This window comes from Heterodontus francisci, chromosome 37 (genome assembly GCF_036365525.1).
Source record: "Heterodontus francisci isolate sHetFra1 chromosome 37, sHetFra1.hap1, whole genome shotgun sequence".
In the NCBI taxonomy this organism is placed as follows: domain Eukaryota; kingdom Metazoa; phylum Chordata; class Chondrichthyes; order Heterodontiformes; family Heterodontidae; genus Heterodontus; species Heterodontus francisci.
The window spans coordinates 29793522-29813791 of record NC_090407.1 but is presented as its reverse complement, the minus strand read 5'-3'; the positions used below and the strand labels follow the sequence as shown (position 1 = coordinate 29813791).

Here is a 20270-nt window from a genome sequence, read left to right as displayed (position 1 = left end):
ACCTTATCAAAAGCCTTACTGAAATCAATGTAGACTACATCAACTGCTTTACCCTCATCTACACATCTTGCTACGTCCTCAAAAAATTCAATCAAGTCTGTTAGACAGGATCTCCCCCTGACAAAGCCATGCTGATTATCCTTGATTACTCCCTGCCTCTCCAAGTGGAGATTAATCCTGTCCCTCAGAATTTTTTCCAATAGTTTCCCTACCACTGATGTTAGACTCACTGGACTGTAATTACCTGGTTTATCCCTGCTACCCTTCTTGAATAATGGTACCATTTTCGCTGTCCCACAGTCCTCTAACTCCTCTCCTGTGTCCAGAGAAGGTTTGAAAATTTCTGTCAGAGCCTATGCTAGCTCCTTCCTTGCCTCACATAACAGTCTGGGATACATCTCATCTGGACCTGGGGATTTATCCACTTTTAAGTCCACTAAAACATCTAATACTTCCTTTCAGTGCTGATTTGTTCGAGTATCCCTGATCTCTACACCTACATCGTCCTTCTCCATCGTGAACACAGGTGAGGTTTTAAATGATTACTTTTCATCTATGTCCTCCAGTTCCACACACACATTGCCACTTTGGTCCCTAATGGGCCCTCCTCTTTCCTTGGTTATCCTTTTGCCCTTAATATACTTATAAAACGCCTCAGGATTTTCCTTTATCTTGTCCGCCAGTGCTTTTTCATGCCCCCTCTTGGCTCTCCTAATTACCTTTTTTAAGTACCTCCCTACACTTTCTATACTCCTCTAGGGCCTCTTCTGTTTTCAGTGCTCTGAATCTGCCATAAGCCTCTTTTTTTTGTTCCTTATCCAATCCTCTATATCCCTTGACATCCAGGGTTCCCTGGACTTGTGGGTCCTACCCTTTTATGGGAACATGTTGGCCCTGAACATTCTCTCTCTTTCTTTCCTTTTTGAATGACTCCCATTGGTCTGATGTAGACTTTCCTCCAAGTAGCTGCTCCCAGTCCACTTTGGCCAGATCCTGTTTTATCATATTGAAATCGGCCTTCCCCCAATTCAGTACTTTTATTTCCGATTCCTCTTTATCCTTTTTCATAACTACCTTAAAGCTTAGAGTTATGGTCACTATCCCCAAAATGCTCCCCCACTGACACTTCTACCACTTGTCCAGTTTCATTCCCTAGGATTAGGCCCAGTAACGCCCCTTCTCTTATAGGACTTTCTACATGCTGGCTCAAAAAGCTCTCCTGTATGCACTTTAAGAATTCTGTCCCCTTTAAGCCTATTGCATGAAGACTATCCCAGTTAATATTGGGGAAGTTGAAATCCCCTTCTATTATTACTGCACCTCTCTAAGATTTGTCTACATATTTGCTCTTCTAGCTCTCCCTGACTATTTGGACGCCTGCAGTACACTCCCAGCAAAGTGATTGCCCCCTTTTTGTTTTTAAGTTCTACCCATATGGCCTCATTTGAGGAACCACTTTCAGATTGGGCAGCCTGTGCTAACTCTCTCAATACTGGGTCAGCTCACCAAGCCTCAGCTAGGGAAAATCCAGTTAATTCATTCCCTGGGTCTCCTAACTTTCCAAGGAAAGTCTCGGACAGGTAGACTTTATAGAGAGATACAGCACTGAAATAGGCCCTTTGGCCCACCAAGTCTGTGCCGACCAACAACCACCCATTTATATTAATCCTACATCCCCACCACCTACCTACACTAGGGGCAATTTACAATGACCAATTTACCTATCAACCTGCAAGTCTTTGGCTGGGGGAGGAAACCAGAGCACCCGGCAGAAACCCACGCAGTCACAGGGAGAACTTACAAATTCTGCACAGGCAGTACCCAGAACTGAACCTGGGTCGCTGGAGCTGTGAGGCTGCGGTGCTAACCACTGCTCCACTGTGCTGCCCCTTAATTCATGGTCATGCCTATGCAGTCTCCTCCGGGGGAGCTGGTTTATCATGGCCTGACCCACTACACATTCAGGGACTCTGCAGGGGACCATCTCCTGCCACTGCCCTGCCTCTACCTCCTGCAGACTTTCTTTCACTACTGGGGGGGCATACTGCCTTCACGCCTGCCAGATCATTACCTAGGAGCAGGTCAAACTATGGACAATCCCTACGGTCACCAGTTCCGAAACTAGGTTGCGCTCCAGGTATTGGAAGGGATACAAGTACAGACATACACTCCCCTCCAATACCATTCACCACCATTTTGATGTTCACTGCCCTCTCTGGGGAAAAGGTCAGGCCTTTTCCCAGTAAAAGGGATCTAGTGACACGGGGGCTGTCCACTATTGGCTTGCTTGCCCCATTCGAGGGGTATGGGGTTACTTTCCCTTCAAACATAAAACCTGGATAACCTTCAAGAATCCTATAAACTTTTCCTGCACTGGCTGTAGTAAGCTTCCTGGGTTGTTATCTTACTTCAGTTAAAGCTTAAGCTTGTTCTGCAGTGCTTTGCATCAGGTCCCTCTCTTCACTGAGCGGGTGTGCCCTGATTAACCCGACCAGTTTCCCTTTTAGTTTCCAGCAGTCAGTTCTTAAATGCTTACAATGGAAGCACACAGGTCTCCAGGTCTCACTCTTGCTCACAGCACCTTTTTTGGCTGGAGGAGGGGTCCCTCTGTCTCCTGCTTTCCTTTCTCTCCCAGGACTGCCTGGGTGGAGATCACCTTCCCACCCTTCATCTTTTTCGGATTTGTGGGGGTGATTAGGAAAGGTTCTCCCCTGGGCATCCGAGTTATAAATTAAAGCAAACTCATTGGCCAGTACGGCCACTTGCTGGGCTCCCTGAACCCGCTGCTCCTCCACATGGGTCTTTATTGAGAATGAGAGTGAGTTTTAAGTTCCTGTAACAGGACTACTTCTCGGAGAGTCTCATAGCTGAACTGTATTTTTAAAACCCAGAGCCATTGGTCAAAAGTCAGCTGCTTAGTTCTTTTAAACTCCAGATAAGTTTGATGAGCTTGCTTTTTGAGGGATCTAAACTTTTGTTGGTCGGCTTCAGGTACTAATTCATATGCCCCAAGGATAGCATTTTTGGTCTGTTCATAATTTGATGAACTCTCATCTGGCAACTAGGAATAAATCTCATTGGCATTTCCCTTTGTATTAAAAGGGACCAGGTCTCAGCTGGCCATTTTAGCTGCCTTGCCAGTTTCTCAAAAGACACAAAAAACGCTTACACAGCTTCCTCATTGAATCTTGGAATTAATTGAATGAGTTTTAGCAATTTTGTACCCAGCCCTGAATTCTGCTTCTCCATATTGGTCATGCTTTCACTGGGGTCACTCTGTCACACCACCCGCACCCCCCCCCCCCCCCCCCCCACAGTTAACTCTCTGCCTGTCTCTCTCTCTCTCTGCCTGTCTCTCTCTCTTTTTGTGTCTTTCTACCACAATCACAAGAAAACTGTATTAATCTTGCTCTTTTTTGGTTGGGAGTAATTGGGCTTCCCACTTCCAATTTGTCTCGTTTGTGGGTAAAATCCCCGGCAAGCCCCCAAATTTCTGTTACGACCGGGTGTGAAAGGTGTCTAGGGGTCTTTTACTGTCTTCACCTGGACTTATTGTAACAGGATTGAATTTTTAAACAGTGTTTTGAGCTCCCCCTTGGTGAATCACTTTCCAATTATAAGACAAAGAAATGAGCAAAACAGGCTTTCTTAGGTTTAAAGAGGAAAAGTGAAATTTATTAAGTGATTCATGACGACGCAACAGCCCGCTGACGACATCAGAGTGCGCCAAGCTGTGCACATGAGCAGCTACATCTTGCCAGGACTAAAAGGTGCGTGCGCCGGATGATGTCATCACGCAGTGCCAACATCATCGCGCCTGGTCCATCTTTGCGCATGCGTGCTGAAGTGCCATCGGGCATCCAGCACCCCACTCGAATGGAGCAAGCGGCTGAATGGGCAACTTTGAAGCTGGAGCTCTCCCCCCTCGGCCACTCACTCCCGACCTCACTCTCCAGCCACTCGCTCCCTACTCCCCACTCCCCCCTCCCCCGGCAGCCATTAGCTCTAGGCCATGCTGCTTCCCTGCTCTCGGCCACTCGCTGCTACGTCACTCCTTGCAGCCTCCTTGCTTCGTCAGGCAGCGCGTGGAGACTGATCAAACGTGGCAACGAGTGGCCGAAAGGAGGGAAGCGGTGTGGCCTAGAGCCAATGGCTGGGGGGGGGGGGGGTGGTGGCAGGGAGCGACTGACCAGCGAGCGGGGAACAATCGACCAGGGGAGGGGGTGGGTGGGGGGGGAGCAGGGAGGTCTGGAGCGAGGGGCGGGTGGGGAGTGAAGCGGCCAGTGGGGAGGAGGGGGAGAAAGCGAGTTGCCGAGGGGGAGAGCAGCCAGCGGGGCAGGAGCTAGTAGCTGCGTTCGGGTGAAGTTAGTGCTGGTCAGTCATATAAATGAATCACGATAATGAATTGGCAGTGCATTTTATACTCTGCCCAATTTTCGATCGGGGTGACAATTCACTATCTTCTCTTGGAAATTCAATCATAAAATTCCTTTTATATTTAATAGGATTACTGGAATATTGAATGGATCTGAGGATTACAGTTAGTATCCTATAACTACATAGCATATAACTGGGCTTCCATCCAACTTAATGTAAGGTTAGTTTGCTAGAATGACCTAGTCATAAGCATTTCCTGTGATAAATTGAGTAGCGCCATCTTTAATCCTGGCAGCTGCTTGAATGTCGCAGACACTGACGTTCCAGTTGAAGAGCCTGCATTTGCATGTGCAATTACTGCACCACCTAGTGGTTGTGCTGTCAGCGCAAACAGCCATTTATTAAACCTTAAACTTAAACTCTAATTTGGTTAACGCCTATGGTGATGTGCTGCACCGCATGCTAGCATGCATGCGCAATACGCACATGCAAATGGAGACAGAAAAGAGCAGAAGAGGAATTAAGTGAAATAGTTTGAGGCAATCTCTGAAGAGGGTTTTTACTGTGCTTCGAGCTCGCTGTTGTCTTTGATTGTAGGTAGTCTTGCTGTTTGTTGGGGTCCAGTATTCTTAAAATTTGTTCACTGTAGAAGACTTTTCTTTCTTGGGGTTCATGTGTCTTCAATGGGTTTTCAGTTCTGTGAGAAAGAGATGAGAGCAGACAGGAGAGAGATGTTCTCAGTTCAGGAGCAAACTGCTTTCTGAGTTCAAATTCTCTGTGGCAAGTTCAAATTCAAAAATTCCCAACGGTCAGTTAGTCATGTGACTAAACTGGTCTGACCATGTCTATTTGTGTATTCGGCCATCTTGGCAGTTAACCTGGAATGCTAGCCTCTCCACCTTCAATGTCTGGTAATCAAAAGTCCATTGTTGATTAAATTGGAGCAGGGAATGACCCCTTTGTCAGTTCCAAGTCCTGTCTGTTACTATGCAAATGTCTTTCTGGTCAGGGGCTTGGCAATTCCTTGTGATAGGCCCTCTTTTCTTCCCAGCACAATTTTAAGTTTTAATGTTCATGTGGCGAAATAATGTATGCCTCAGTCTTGGCAGGTGGGGGCCTGCATGACAAATGTTTTAGGATGAGTGTAATTGATACCTCTTAGCTTTGAAGATTTTCCTTTTGTCTCTCAGACATTGAATACACAAAGGCCGAGCCCTTTTTTCTTTCCGTGGCCATATTGGAACATTGTTCATTTTTACAAGAAAGGTCCTTTTTTTTTTTTAAAGACAAAATCAGTTTTTATAACTCTTTCATAATTTGTATCCTCACACTTATTGTGTGCATGATACAGGCAACTCTTATCTTGGATAGGGACCCCTTGCACCCCCAATATTTAAATATTTTCAGTGCCTGGGGTGACACGGTGAATATTGCATTGCACTCCAAACAGTAACACTGCCAGAACAGGTTGTATGCCAAGATCAGAGACTAGGTATTCCAAAATGAGCCGACAGCTTAAGGAAAGATTGAGGGGAAAAAAAAAAAGGCTGGGGTGGGGTTGAGGGAGAGTACGCAGATATATTTGTGTGCATTTGACAATTGCTTCTAAGAGGAGGTTCACTTTTCCCTATTTCAGGTATTTGGACTTGTACTTGGAGGGGTTCCTGATGTCGGCCGATAAACATTTCATGCCAGGATTCTCAGTCATCTACTATGTGTTTGTAGATGATCTGCTGAAGCTGAAAGGGCTGAGGCTGAGTGGAAGGCGGAAAGTCAAGAGCTTCAAAGTTGAAAAGCACAAGCGGTGGCAAGACATTTCTATGTTCCGTATGAAGACAATCAGTAAACTGATTGATGATCACATCAGGCATGAAGCCAACTATGTGTTCTGCTTTGACGTGGATCAGAGATTCGAAGGCCGCTTTGGCACAGAGACATTGAGCGAGTCGGTGGCTCTCCTGCATGCCTGGTTTTACAGAAGGCCGAAGTTCTTGTACAGTTATGACCTTAACCCCCACTCTGCAGCTTACATGGGCACCACCGCAGGGGATTTCTACTATCACGCTGCTGTGTTTGGTGGGACTTGGCAGTGTGTCAAGAACCTGACAGAGACCTGCCACCGGGGGATCATGCAGGACAAGCAGAATAATGTAGAGGCACTTTGGCATGATGAGAGCCACCTCAACAAATACTTCTGGCTGCATAAACCCACCAAAGTTCTATCGCCAGAATACTGCTGGGACCGAAAGATCGGATGGCGAAGAGACATCCACGTGTTCAGAATGATGTGGGCTGCGAAACAATATGACTTGAGTCGACAAATTGAATAAGCTTTTAGAAAGGAAATTCTATTTTTAATACTGTGCCCCTTGTCCCAGACCAGCACAACATGGGTTAGGAGCATGTTGATGTTGCCCCAACAATGCGCCTTCATCCCCCAAACTCAGAAGGGCATCCCTATTGTACCAGTGTGACACACTCCATTTCCCCCACCAGCTATTCTTGCCCAAGAAATGGGTCACTTAGCGATTTCACGTTTTAAGTCCACTGAGTCTGAACGCTCCATATACAACCCTTACAGTTGGTACTCAGGAGACTGTCATTTATTCTGGGATGTATTTAATTTCCGACCCCAAAGGTGAAAAGATATGAGGGTGGTGGGCAGTGTTATTTGCTTGTTATTTTAGGTGCTAAAGAGACTCCGAGGTGGTCAAGTTGGGGTCTTCAGCTGGAATGTTGGTTTAGCTGGCGTTTAGTTCAAAACGCTGCCTTGGTAAAGGAATTGAAGCTTGAACTAGAAATGGCCTCCTGGAGGCTTATCATACTACTAATTGCCTGCTCATTAAGGAGGCTACATGGCATTTTAGAGTCATAGAGTCATACAGCATTGAAACAGGCCCTTCAGCCCACCGCATCCATGCCGACCATAATGCCTATCTATATTAATCCCACCTGCCTGCATTAATTCCATATCCCTCTATGCCTTGCTCATTCAAGTACCTGTCCAGATGCCTCTTAAATGTCGCTACTGTTCCTGCCTCCACCACCTCCTCTGCCAGCTCATTCCAGATACCCACTATTCTTTGTGTGAAAAATTTACCCCTTTGATCCCCTTCAAACCTCCTCCCTCTCACCTTAAATCTATGCCCTCTAGTTTTAGTCACCCCTACCATGGGAAACAGACTCTGGCTATCTACCCTATCTATGCCTCTCATAATTTTATATACCTCTATCATGTGCGCTCTCAGCCTCCTTTGCTCCAGGGAAAACAGACCCAGCCTATCCAATCTCTCTTTATAACTCAAGCCCTCCAAACCAGGCAACATCCTTGTGAATCTTTTCTGCACCCTCTCTAGCTTAATCACATCTTTCCTGTAGTGCGGCGACCAGAACTGCACGCAGTACTCCAAATGTGGCCTAATCAATGTTATGTACAACTGTAACATGACGTCCCAATGTCCCAACTCTTGGACTCAGTGCCTCGGCCGATGAAGGCAAGAATGCCGTACGCCTTCGTCACCACCCTGTCTACCTGTGTTACCACTTTCAGGGAACTATGTACTTGCAGCCCAAGGTGTCTCTGCTCAACAACACTCCCCAGGGCCCTGCCATTCACTGTATATGTCCTGCCCTGGTTTAACTTCCCAAAATACATCACTTCACACTTGTCTGCATTAAATTCCATTTGCCAGTTCCTTGCCCACTTTCCCAGTTGATCTATATCCTGTTGTAACCTTAGACAACCTTCTTCACTGTCCATTATACCACCAATTTTGGTGTCGTCTGCAAACTTACTAATCATGCCCCCTACATTCACATCCAAGTCATTTAATATATATGACAAACAACAGAGGGCCCATCACCGATCCCTGCGGCACACCGCTGGTCACCGGCCTCCAATCTGAAAAACAACCTTCCGCTACCACCCTCTGCCTCCTATCACCAAGCCAATTTTGTATTCAATTGGCTAGCTCACCCTGGATCCCATGTGTTAGAACCTTCTGGACCAGCCTACCATGCGGGACCTTGTCAAAGGCCCTGCTAAAGTCTATGCAGGCGACGTCCAGCGCCCTGCCCTCCAACCCTCTTGGTCACCTCCTCAAAAAACTCAATCAAATTCGTGAGACATGATTTCCCATGCACAAAGCCATGCTGACTATCCCTAATCAGACCATGCCTTTCCAAATGCATATAAATCCTGTCTCTCAGAATCCCTACCAATAACTTTCCCACCACTGATGTAAGGCTCACCGGCCTGTAGTTCCCTGGCTTGTCCCTGCTTCTTAAATAAAGGCACAACATTAGCTATCCTCCAGTCTTCCAGTACCTCACCCATGGCTAACGATATAAAAATCTCTGCCAGGGCCCCAGCAATCTCCTCCTTTGCTTCCCATAGCATCCTAGGATACGCCTGGTCAGGCCCTGGGGATTTATCCAACTTAATGCACTTCAAAACCTCCAACACCTCCTCCTTTGTAATGTTGATATACTCCAGGATACCGCTGTTCCCTTCCTTGAACTCACTAGCTTCCATGACCTTCTCCACGGTAAATACAGATGAGAAGTATTCATTTAAGACCTCGCCCGTTTCCCGTGGCTCCACACATAGATTACCACACTGATCCTTAAGGGGACCTACTCTCTCCCTAGCTACCCTTTTACTCTTAATCTTTAAGGATTCTCCTTTATCTTATCTGCCATGGAAATCCCATGGCCCCTTTTTGGTGGAGAGTGCTTGACCGAATACCCTTTCCAAAGAGAAACCTGCTGATTGGGAGTAAAGTAGTAATTGAAGAAGATTTTTGAAAGTAACTTAAAGGTATATCAACTTTTACTGTTCACTTGCTGCTCTTTTAAAGAGAATTTTTGAAACTCCTTGGGAGGCTTTCCTGGGACATGTCCAGATGACAACACTCCAGCAATATTTATTCCAGAAATTTTCTGAGGACTTCACCTAAAAGGAGTGAGTGATGTGCTGCTCCACCTTATTGGAGACTTTAGGATTCATCAGGAGAAAGGGTCTGCAGGAGGAATGGGAGGAGGGCATGAGGTCAGGCAGAGCAGCATCAGCTGCTGCAGGAGAGGAGGACGGGAGGGTGAGGTGGAGTCCTTCCCCACTGTGCAGGACATCCCTCCTCCTTTGGGCATCCACCAGGACCTCCAATGCCATGTTCCAGAGCCTGTGCACCCTCTCACTTGGTGCCTGAGTCATCCTGACATGTGTCATTGGTGTATCAGCCAGCACATGCCACACCTTCAGTGGCTGAGTGGAGCCTATGAATGTGGTTCCATAATAATTGCGTCTAATCAGCACTCAAGTGTGAAACCTGCATGTATCTCTGTTTTACCACCTCCAGACCACAGATTATGGTAATCGGCAATCAAGACCAAAATTGCAGACTTCAAATAGACATGCCTTATTAGCGTAGCATCCACTTAGCACCTGTTTTCTTCCTTTCATGAAAATAACTCCAATGTGTTAACCCACTGCCATATAGAAGAATGGTTTTTAATCTCGGGCTTTGGGTCAAGCAGATTAATATAAATAAACTCTATATGTTAAAAGTGCAGGGGCTTTAATGAAGCACTGCATCTTTTTTTCAAACTCGATTTGTGCATTGTGTTTACATAAGCCCATTGAGGTTCGCACTGACCTTAGATTATACACTGCCTCCTTTTCAGTATCACTGATAATGATGTACAAAGAAACCTGTTTATTAGTTGGATAATGCAAGAAACCTGTATATTTGGCTTGAGATGAATAAATTTATAATTCTGACCAAGATGTTTGTTTTCGAATAATGTACATTTTCTTGAGTTGCTTGTGCATGTCTTTATCCCTCAGTTGGTGAGTAGCAGAGTCATAGACCCTGATCTTTAGTGGGTGAGATTTCCAAGCTGGGTTGGGGTGGTGGGTGGGGAGGCGAAGGAACCATAGAATCATAGAAAAGATACGGCACAGAAAGAGCCTTTCAGCCCATCGTGTCTGCGCTGGCTGAAAAAGTTAGCTACCCAATCTATTCCCACCTTCCAGCATCTGGTCTGTAGCCGAGCAGGTTACAGCACTTCAGATGCAGGTCCAGGTACCTTTTTAAATGAGTTGAGGGTTTCTGCCTCCACCACCGATCCGGGCAGTGAGTTCCAAATACCCATCACCCTCTGGGTGAAAAAGTTTTCAGTTTTCCCTCATGTCCCCTTTAATCCTTCTACCTTAAATCTGTGAGCCCTGGTAATTGACCTTTCCGCTCTGGGAAACGGGTCCTTCCTATCTAGGCCCCTCATAATTCTGTACACCTCAATTAAGTCACCCCTATCCAATCCAATCTTTCCACATAGCTGCAACTTTCAAGCCCTGGCAACAGGAGTTTCCTTAACTTACATGACGAGCATTTCCAACAGGTTTCCTGACCTGAAGCCAACCTATTTGACAGGCTTACAGGCTTGGCTCCCTATTGGGCATAGAACATTGCAGAAGAGGCGGCAGCCCGGGAGCAACTGGAGTCATCACAGGGCAGTCAAAGAGAGATCCAGGGCAGAGATAAGGAGAGGTGGGGAGGGGGAGGGGGGGGGGCGGGGTTAGTGATTGCAAGGGGATGGCAGAGGAAGGGGATCAGTGATCATTGGCAGCAAACTTTTCAACTGCATGGCTGTCCCTATACCTCTCCACTGCTCTTCCTTTTGAAAATGCTCTTTAAAACCCAACTCTTAGGCAAAACCATTGGCCATCTATCTTGACAATCCCCTCCTTTGGCTCAGTCAAATTTTGATGGATAATGCTCTTGTTGAATGTTAAAGGCAGGATATAAATCCAAGTTGTTGGGGCGGGGGTGCTGCAGAGTTCGATCATGAGGGTAGCAGGTAGCTTGGGAGGGGTGGGGTGGGGAAGCACTTGCTCTTCCTAGCCCACAAGCAGTGCTGGAAGGGCACTTCCCTCTTCCATGCTGTAAGAAGTAGTAATTCTAAGACTATTGTAGAACTACAAGCAGTGGCAGTTGTAGAAAAAATGCTGGAGATGTGGTGGTTAGCAATAGGTTACTTTCTACAATTTCTAGGAATTCTCCAGCTGCCAAATGAAAAAACAGCAATGTCAATATAGATTAGATTTTGCAAGGGCTGTGGTCGAGTCAAAGATATGAATAATGCATAGGCCCTGGTACATAGAAACATAGAAAATAGGAACAAGAGTAGGCCATTCGGCCCTACGAGCCTGCACCACTGATCAATATGATCATGGCTGATCATCCAAACTCAGTATCCTGTTCCTGCTTTCTCCCCATATCCCTTAATCCCTTTAGCCCTAAGAACTATATCTAACTCTTTAATATATTTAATGATTTGGCCTCAACTGCTTTCTGTGGTAGAGAATTCCACAGGTTCAGCACTCTCTGGGTGAAGAAGTCCCTCCTCATCTCAGTGCCGAATGGCTTACCCCTTATCCTTAGACTGTGACCCCTGGTCCTGGACTCCCCCGCCATCGGGAACATCATTCCTGCATCTAGTAACTCATCGGTGTGTCAGAAGGTAGGTTGATTTAATAAATACCTTCCCATGCACAAAGCAGGTGAACTGCCTCTCCCCAGTGTAAACTCGCTGGTGTGTCAGGTTGGATGATTTTGTGAATCCCTTCCCACACGTGGAGCAGGTGAACAACCTCTCCAGGGCGTGACTGCATGGGTGAATTTTCAGCTCAACTGGATAATTCAATCCCTTCCCACAGTCCCCATATTTACACGGTTTCTTCCCAGTGTGACTGCACTTATGTTTCAACAGGCCAGATGATCGGCTGGTACGACGTGCCTGTTAAGGTGGAAGCTCATTCCCCATATCTGAACAAACTGTGTCTGAGCAAGGTTAACTAGATGTCCTAGCAAGGGATGAGTAGAAGGATGACCTCATGGGTCTGGAATTTGGGAAGATGGAATACTCTCCACTTGCCTAGATGGGTACAGCCCCAACAACACTCAAGAAGCTCGATGCCATCCAGGGCAAAGCAGCCTGCTTGATTGGCACCCCATCCACAAACATTCACTGCAAGATGCACTGCAGCAACGCACCAAGGCTCCTTAAACAGCACCTTCCAAACCCGCAACCTCTACAACCTAGAAGGACAAGGGCAGCAGATGCATGGGAACGCCACCACCTGCAAGTTCCCCTCCAAGCCACACACCATCCTGACTTGGAACTATATTGCAATTCCTTCACTGTCGCTGGATCAAAATCCTGGAATTCCCTACCTAAGAGCACGGTGGGTGTATCTACACCACAAAGGTTCAAGCAGGCAGCTCACCACCACCTTCTCAAGGGCAATTAGGGATGGGCAATAAATGCTGGCCTAGCCAGCGACGCCCACATCCCATGAATTAGTTTTAAAAAAAGACATCCTCCGGCTCCCTAGAAATAAGAGGCTGAATTTTATGAGTGCGCCACAGTTCGCGGTGTTGAGGGGCTGGTAAAATTCAACCCAAGGTGTCTATAAACAGGCACTCATGAGGGAAAGGTATGTCGGGCAAGGAGAGCTTTCCGAGGTGGATTCATGCTGGCTTTGACCTAACACCCTGGTTAGCTCATGAAGACTGAGAACAGAAGAGACTGCCACCGCCAGCTGAGGAGATCAGCATCACTTTGCTTCATCCATACACTTGTCCAATCCAGGACTGTTCAATTGTTCTCACTGGTTACAGATTGTGAGTGTATTCTGTCTATTTAGCTTATGTATCCTATCTAAACTGTTGCTTCGTAATAATAAATTGCTGCCAACTTGTGATCTTGACCCCTGTTTTGGGTAATCTGTGAGTCCCAGACTAAATCTTAGTGGTTATGCAAAGCCAGAAGTACAATGCCATTGGTATATCACAAGGAACAGTTGATACATAAACAGGTGTGCTTGAACGAAAAACATCCTGAGAATTTTAGAGGAGTGCGAAGGGAGTACGATTGCATTCGCTGTACACTTTCTGTGGATGTTGTTACGACTAGGTGAGAAAGGTGCCTAGGGGTCCCTTTCAGCCTTCACCGAGTTTTACTATAACAGGGTTTTTTTTTTAAACACACTGTGTTTTTAGCTCCCCCTTGGTGAATCCTTGTTCACCGCTTTCCAATTATAAGGCAAAGAAATGAGCACAAACAGACTTTCTTAGGTTTAAAGAAGAAAAGTGAAATTTATTAAAACTTAAACGTAAACTCTAATTCGGTTAACGCCTATGGATACACGGTGCGTCCACGCTAGCAGGCATACACAAGACACACATGCAGATAGGGACAGAAAAGAACAGAAGAAAAAATAAAGTGGAGAGCTTTGAGGCAATATCTGAAGGGTTTCTTGTTACTGTGCTTTGGCCTAGAGCATAGCTACCCGACCCAAACCCGACGTGTCCTGACACCATGTCGCTCTTCCAGGTCCAGCATTCGGGCTCGGGTCGGGCCGCGTCGCACACACTCTAACAGCCAACGAATTATGCTCTGAATTTGGAATTTTTTTAATTAAGTGCCCGACCTGATAAATCGCTGCTTTTAGTTTAATGTGGACTTAGTGTTTATGGATAATTAATGAAATTAAGAGGCATCTTTTATATACAAAGCTGGGCATTAGTACTTAATAGTTGATATATAATTTTGAATATATTTTAATTTCTTAATTCATGTGGCACCACTAAATACAAAGCAGTCTTAAATCAGTTAATATTTTTGTTTCTAAAAACTGACCTATTGGATTAAAATATTAAATCAAGGAGAGACATTTCAAAGATTACTGGACTAGTAATCCAGTCCAGAGGCCTGGACTCATGATCCAGTGAGAGCCAGGACGTCAAGGCGGGAAACACTCCACACTAGTCTGCAGTGAGCGATTCAATCGAAGATAGAGCACAACCTCTTTAATATAGGAATGTATATTTTATAATAATTAATCACTCATGACCTTCCTGGTCTCTGCATTTCAGCTGCTCACTGGATAAACTCGCAGCAAATATTTCAACCTGTAAAGCAGGAATCTAGGTAATGTATAATGATATTTTCTGAGCCGTCGGGCAATGCTATGTTTATTTTAAGCAATACAGATACTGGTACAGTGTGGCGCAACCTGTCTGGGCACAACTCAGTGGGATTCTGATTAACTCGTGACCAGACAATCACTAACCTCTATGATAACAATCTTCAGCTCACCACCTCCGGTACGTGACTCCAATCTTAATGTACTTTTTAAACAACCTTTCAAGTCCAGGGTCAGATGTGGTTCTGTCGGGCTCGGGTCGGGTTTCATTTGCAGACCTGAGCAGGCCTTTACTTTGAGCTCACTGCAGTCCTTTTGTAGGTAGTTCTTGTTTGCAGGTAATTCTTGCCCAATTGGGGCCCAGTATTCTTCTTAAACCTTGTTCACTGTAGGAGACTTTTCTCTCTTGGGGTTCATGTGTCTTCAATGGATTCCAAAGCTGGTGAGAGAGAGAAATGAGAGCAGACAGGAGAGGCTGTGGCGAGCCAGCCAGGAGAGGTTTTTTCAGTCCAGGAGCAAACAGCTTTCTGAGTTCAAATTCTCTGTGGCCAATTTAAAACTCTCAGTTCAAAACTCTGCAACAGCCAGTTAGTCATGTGACTAAACTGGTCTGACCACGTCTTCTGTTTATTCAGCCATCTTTGCAGTTAACCTGGAATGTGAGCTCCTCTAACCTCAACGTCTGGTAATCAAAATTCTATTGCAGATTAAATTGGAGCAGGGAGTAGCCCCTTTGTCCTTTCCAAGTACTCTTTGTTAATATGCAAAAATGTCTCTCCAGCCAAGGATCCATTGTGGTTTTTTAAACCAGTTCTTTCTTCACCCTAGTACCAGTTTAAAATTAATGTTCATGTGGTGAAATTAATATTCCTCATTCTTGGCAGGTGGGGGCCTGCATTGACAATGTCCAGAAATGCAAGCTGAAGCCAAAGAAGCACCACGATAATTTGAGCAACGGGCCACATGTGTGCGGTTTGCAGCTAACTTAAAAACAAAATTGAAGGAACAGGTAGACAAGTTACTAAAAGAAAGCAGCCGTTGGCAGGAATGCATTGTGCAGGATGGCAAGCAGTTACGGTAAAAACAGGAAGCGCATGTCCGAGTGTGTTATGCAAGGAAAAGTGCTAGAGCAAATACTGGAACAAAACATTGACCGACAGAAAATAGCAGACTAAGTGAAATGCTCTAGGAGTTTACAATGCCAACACAAAGCTCTGGGAAGAGTTGTGCACCCATTCCCGCACGGTCTGGGAGCAGATCCATAGTAACGTTCCCAGAGCATCCTCTAAGTCGAAAGTAGCAGCCGTCAAAGGCCCATTGCCCAGCTAGAGATTTGGGCACTCCAGAAACTGTGTTGAGAAGGGGTGCTTTGCTGTGTTGTTTTAATTGCAATCACCTGGGCCACTATGTCCATGACTGCTGCAATAGGTGCATTATAGAGGCTGACAGTAATGGTCAGCTCTGCTTTCCCCCTTCTTCTATACAGGTGGGTCCCAACTCTGCAGCAGCTGGAGAGGATGGAGGCAGCAATAGATGCCGTGCAGATCAGTAGCTGAGCTCCGCCGTTTGCTGCAGTGCATCAGGTACCTGAGCATGTATCACAGGATCCCCAGTGACTCCAGCAGGCCTCCCAGGGAGAGTTGGTTTTACCTTTTCAATATGATGATGGTGGGAAACAGGTAGTCCACACTTGATACTGGAGGCCATCAACCATTAATATATTATTAATATCAGTCGAGTCTGGCTCTTCTGCCACCTTCGTTGATTATCGCATGCCCCAAGTTTTAGCAGGATTTACAGAGGAGTACAGCACAGTGGCGCAGTGGTTGGGGCGGCACAGTGGCACAGTGGTTAGCACTGCAGCCTCACAGCTCCAGCGACCCGGGTTCAATTCTGGGTACTGCCTGTGTGGAGTTTGTAAGTTCTCCCTGTGACCGCGTGGGTTTTCGCCCACAGACTCGGTGGGCCGAAGGGCCTATTTCAGTGCTGTATCTCTAAATAAGTAAAACTGATGGAGCCTGGCAGTCCAATCACAATGCAATTTAAATTGGGGTAGTTTTCAAATAATCAAACATAATGGGCTATTTTGGGGGCATAAAAGGTCATCTAAAATAAGAACAAACAAACAAAATGTGTTAATAATTGGGAGCAGTTGGGAATGTATGTTTTTGGTTAAGCTGTTATGACAATATTACAGTGGACAGTCAAGTTCCTCCAGGGTTCGTGAATGAAATAGAATGATAATTAATGGGATGCTGCACTTAGGATAGAAGATAGAGGCAAGATAATCACATCACCGAATGGGAATTGGAAAAATCACCAGGCTGCAGTTCAATGGAATATATCAATCTGGTATTAATGTACTTTGTAGTGAAAAGAATGTGTAGATGAGAGTAATAAATTGATAAGTTTCTATTGGAGATATTTGTATCTTTGCCTATGAACTTTTTAATAAAACTGCATTTGATAGACTGGCCACTACCCGAGGTATCGGGACCATGCAAGGGGAGATAAGCAAAGATCTCGTGACAGACAACCCCCTGCTCTTTGATAAGATCTCCTGAAAGTCCAAGAATGGCTTGTATTGGATGCCACATGTGGCATGATGTTAGGATACTGGTGTTAATGTGAAGATGTGATTTGTTCAACTAACATGCAGAAATGCATGATGAATCTGCACTGAAGAATGGGTTCCAGACATGCTCAGCTACTTGACAACAGCACAACATAAAATGGTTAATATGGCCAGTAGAGTGAGACAGCACTTTAAATCATCAAGGCATTGACATATACTTCATAGAGAAACCAACGTTAAAACATTCAGGATAGAATTAAGCACACATGGGGAGGCAGTGGCGTAGTGGTAATGTCACTGGACTAGTAACCCAGAGACCCAGGGTATTGTTCTGGGGACATGGGTTCAAATCCCACCACAGCAGAAGGTGGAATTTGAATTCAATTAATAAATCTGGAATTAAAAAAAATTCTAGTCTAATGATGGCCATGAAACCATTGTCGATTGCTGTAAAAACCCATCTGGTTCACTAATGTCCTTTAGCGAAGGAAATCTGCTGTCCTTACCTGGTCTGGCCTACATGTGACTCCAGACCCCAGCAATGTGGTTGACTCTTATATGCCCTCTGAAATGGCCCAGCAAGCCACTCAGTTTGGGCAATTAGGGATGGGCAATAAATGCTGGCCTGGCCAGCGACGCCCACATCCCATGAATGAATTTTAAAAAACTAGTGCTTGTCAAAATTAAAGAGGGACATGGAATCTGTATTAAGAAAATGGAGGGCTAGGGAGAATTAATATTTAACAAGAACTATCCAGAAGGTGGATGTGGGTGAACAGAGAACTAGAGAAACTTTTAAGCCCATGCATGATCTGTTATTTGAAACATATGTATTTACGACGTGCCAAAAGGATAGGAATATTATTGAGGTGATCTGCAGGTGGGGAGTGCCAATCCATGTCAATTCTTGGTAGCAGATTCAGGGATTGATTTGGTTATTCTAATAATTTAAGTTGGTTACCCACTGTGCTTGATTAAGAAGTTAGGGAAACAAGTCTATAACTTAGAAATGTCTAGGTTAGCCAGGAGTCAATTGTGAGAAGTCAGTAAGGATATTTCCTTCTCAAGGTGGGAAGCCATAAGAAATGGTAGTTCTGAGAATATTATAGAATTGGTAGTTGTAGAGGAAATGCTGAGGCTGTGGCTTTTAGCAATAGGTTCCTCTCTCTCTACCCACAACCACCCCCACCCCCCTCGCCCCCCACCAATTCATGGATTTCCCCAGCTGCCTGCTCAGGGTAGCACAGACACAGCTCAGTTAAGATAGATTAGGTTTCACAAGGGCTGTTGTCTAGTCAAAGACATGAATCTTGTACAGGCCCTGGTATAAGACATTCCTAAGCCTCATAAGATTGGATCTCATATCCCATATCGAAACAAACTGTCTGAGTAAGGTTAACAAGATGTCCTAGCAAGAGATGAGTAGAAGGGTGACCTCCCAGGGCTGGAATTTACGAAGATGAGACACCCTAGAGTCCCCTAGAAATAAGGTGTCTATAAACAGGCGTTCGGGAGGGAAAAGGTATGGTGGACAAGGGAGAGCTTTCCGAGGTGGATCCATGCTGGCTTTGGCTGAACATCCTGATTAGCTCAAGAAGATCAAGAGCAGAAGAGACTGCCACTAACTGAGGAGATGAGCATGGGCAGACAGGTGGCAGATAAAGTTCAATGCAGAGAAATGTGAAGTGATTCATTTTGGTAGGAAGAACTTGGAGAGACAATATAGAATATAGGGCACAATTCTAATAGGGGTGCAAGAGCAGAGGGACCGAGGTGTATATGTACATAAGTCATTGAAGGTGGCAGGACAGGTTGAGAGAGCGGTTAATAAAGCATACAGTATCCTGAGCTTTATTAATAGGGGCATAGAGTACAAGAGCAAGGAAGTTAGTTGAACTTGTATAAGACACTAGTTTGGCCTCAGCTGGAGTATTGCGTCCAATTCTGGGCACTGCACTTGAGGAAAGACATGAGGGCATTGGAGAGAGTGCAGAAAAGATTCATGAGAATGGTTCCAGGGATGAGGAATTTTAGTTATGTAGATAGATTGGAGAAGTTAGGACTTCTCCTAAGTGAAGGCTGAGAAGTGACTTGATAGAGGTATTCAAAATCATGAGTGATCTGGACACAGTAGATAGAGAGAAACTGTTCCCACTCGTAAAAGGATCGAGAATGAAAGGGCACAGATTTAAAGTATTTGGTAAGAGAAACAAAAGTAACATGAGGAAAAGCTTTTTCACACAGCGAGTGGTTAAGGTCTGGAATGCGCTGCCTGAGAATGTGGTGGAGACAGGTTCAATTGAAGCATTCAAAAGAGAATTAGACTGTTATGTGAAAAGGAAGAATGTGCAGGGTTATGGGGAAAAGACAGGGGAATGGAACTGAGGGAATTGCTCTCTCATAGAGCCGGTGTGGACGCGATGGGCTGAATGGCCTCCTTCTGTGCTCTAACGATTCTGTGATCTGTCTGCTTGTCCAATCTGGGGCCGGTAATCTGTTCTCGCCTGTTAAGGGTCGTGAGTCTAATCTATCTACTTAGCTTATATATCCTATCTGAACAGTTAATAAACTGCTTTAAACCACTTGTGATCTCGACCCCCTTTTATGGGCAATCTGTGACTCTTGGACCAAATCTTACATGCACTTCTCCTCGCCTCCCTTTAGTTGTCTGGTTCTCCGAGGCCTAGGAAACCTGGCCAGCCAGCAGTAACACTGGAAAAGAGAGAAAATCTGAGGCATGCAGCCTTATACAATATATAAATAAACAACCTACTTCATGGGTGGGGTTTGGTTTCCCGATCTCGTCCTGCCATCGTTGAAACCAGAAGTGTGTGGGTCAAGGCGGTTTGGGTTTGAGATTTACACCCAACCTAAGCTCAGTCATTTTGGATTACAATTATCCCCATATACAGCAGAAGGTATGCAGAATTAAGGAGGGGCAGTTTGGTTAAGTTTCTTGTGCCTGATTGTGACTCAGTAGCCCCTGTTCAAGCTGTATGGACGTGTACATTGGAGGACGATTGTGTCCAGCTGAGGATCCCTCATTCAGGGATGATGTCAGGAAGCACTTCTTCACATAAAGATTGATAGATATTTGTTAGGTAAGGATATTAAGGTCTGTGGAACCAAGGCAGGTAAATTGAGTTAAGATACAGATCAGCCATGATCTAATTGAATGGCAGAACAGACATGAGGGGCTGAATGGCCTACTTCTGTTCAACATTTATTATCTAGTCTCCAGTTGGAGAAATGTCACTTTGGTGAAGGTTGCTGATCTCTATGAACCTTCAATTATGATGAGAATGTTGTACAATCTATTTAGATTAATGA

The 20270-nt window shown here is 45.3% G+C and overlaps 1 protein-coding gene across 9 annotated transcripts in view; it reads left to right on the top strand.

Annotated features, from left to right (window-relative positions):
- The window catches only part of LOC137352224 (N-acetyllactosaminide alpha-1,3-galactosyltransferase-like), a 50365-nt gene extending 40156 nt beyond the window's left edge, over positions 1 to 10209 (top strand). For 6 of the 9 annotated variants that reach the window (XM_068017458.1, XM_068017459.1, XM_068017456.1 and 3 more), the window contains one exon: positions 6014 to 10208. In XM_068017458.1, coding sequence (XP_067873559.1) covers positions 6014 to 6707 — 694 coding nt within the window. In that variant the 3' untranslated portion in view covers positions 6708 to 10208. Of the gene's footprint in view, positions 1 to 462; positions 527 to 6013 lie in introns of all 9 variants that reach the window. The other 3 variants (XM_068017463.1, XM_068017462.1, XM_068017455.1) reach the window with 3 other exon arrangements.
- Positions 10210 to 20270: the final 10061 nt, after the last annotated feature.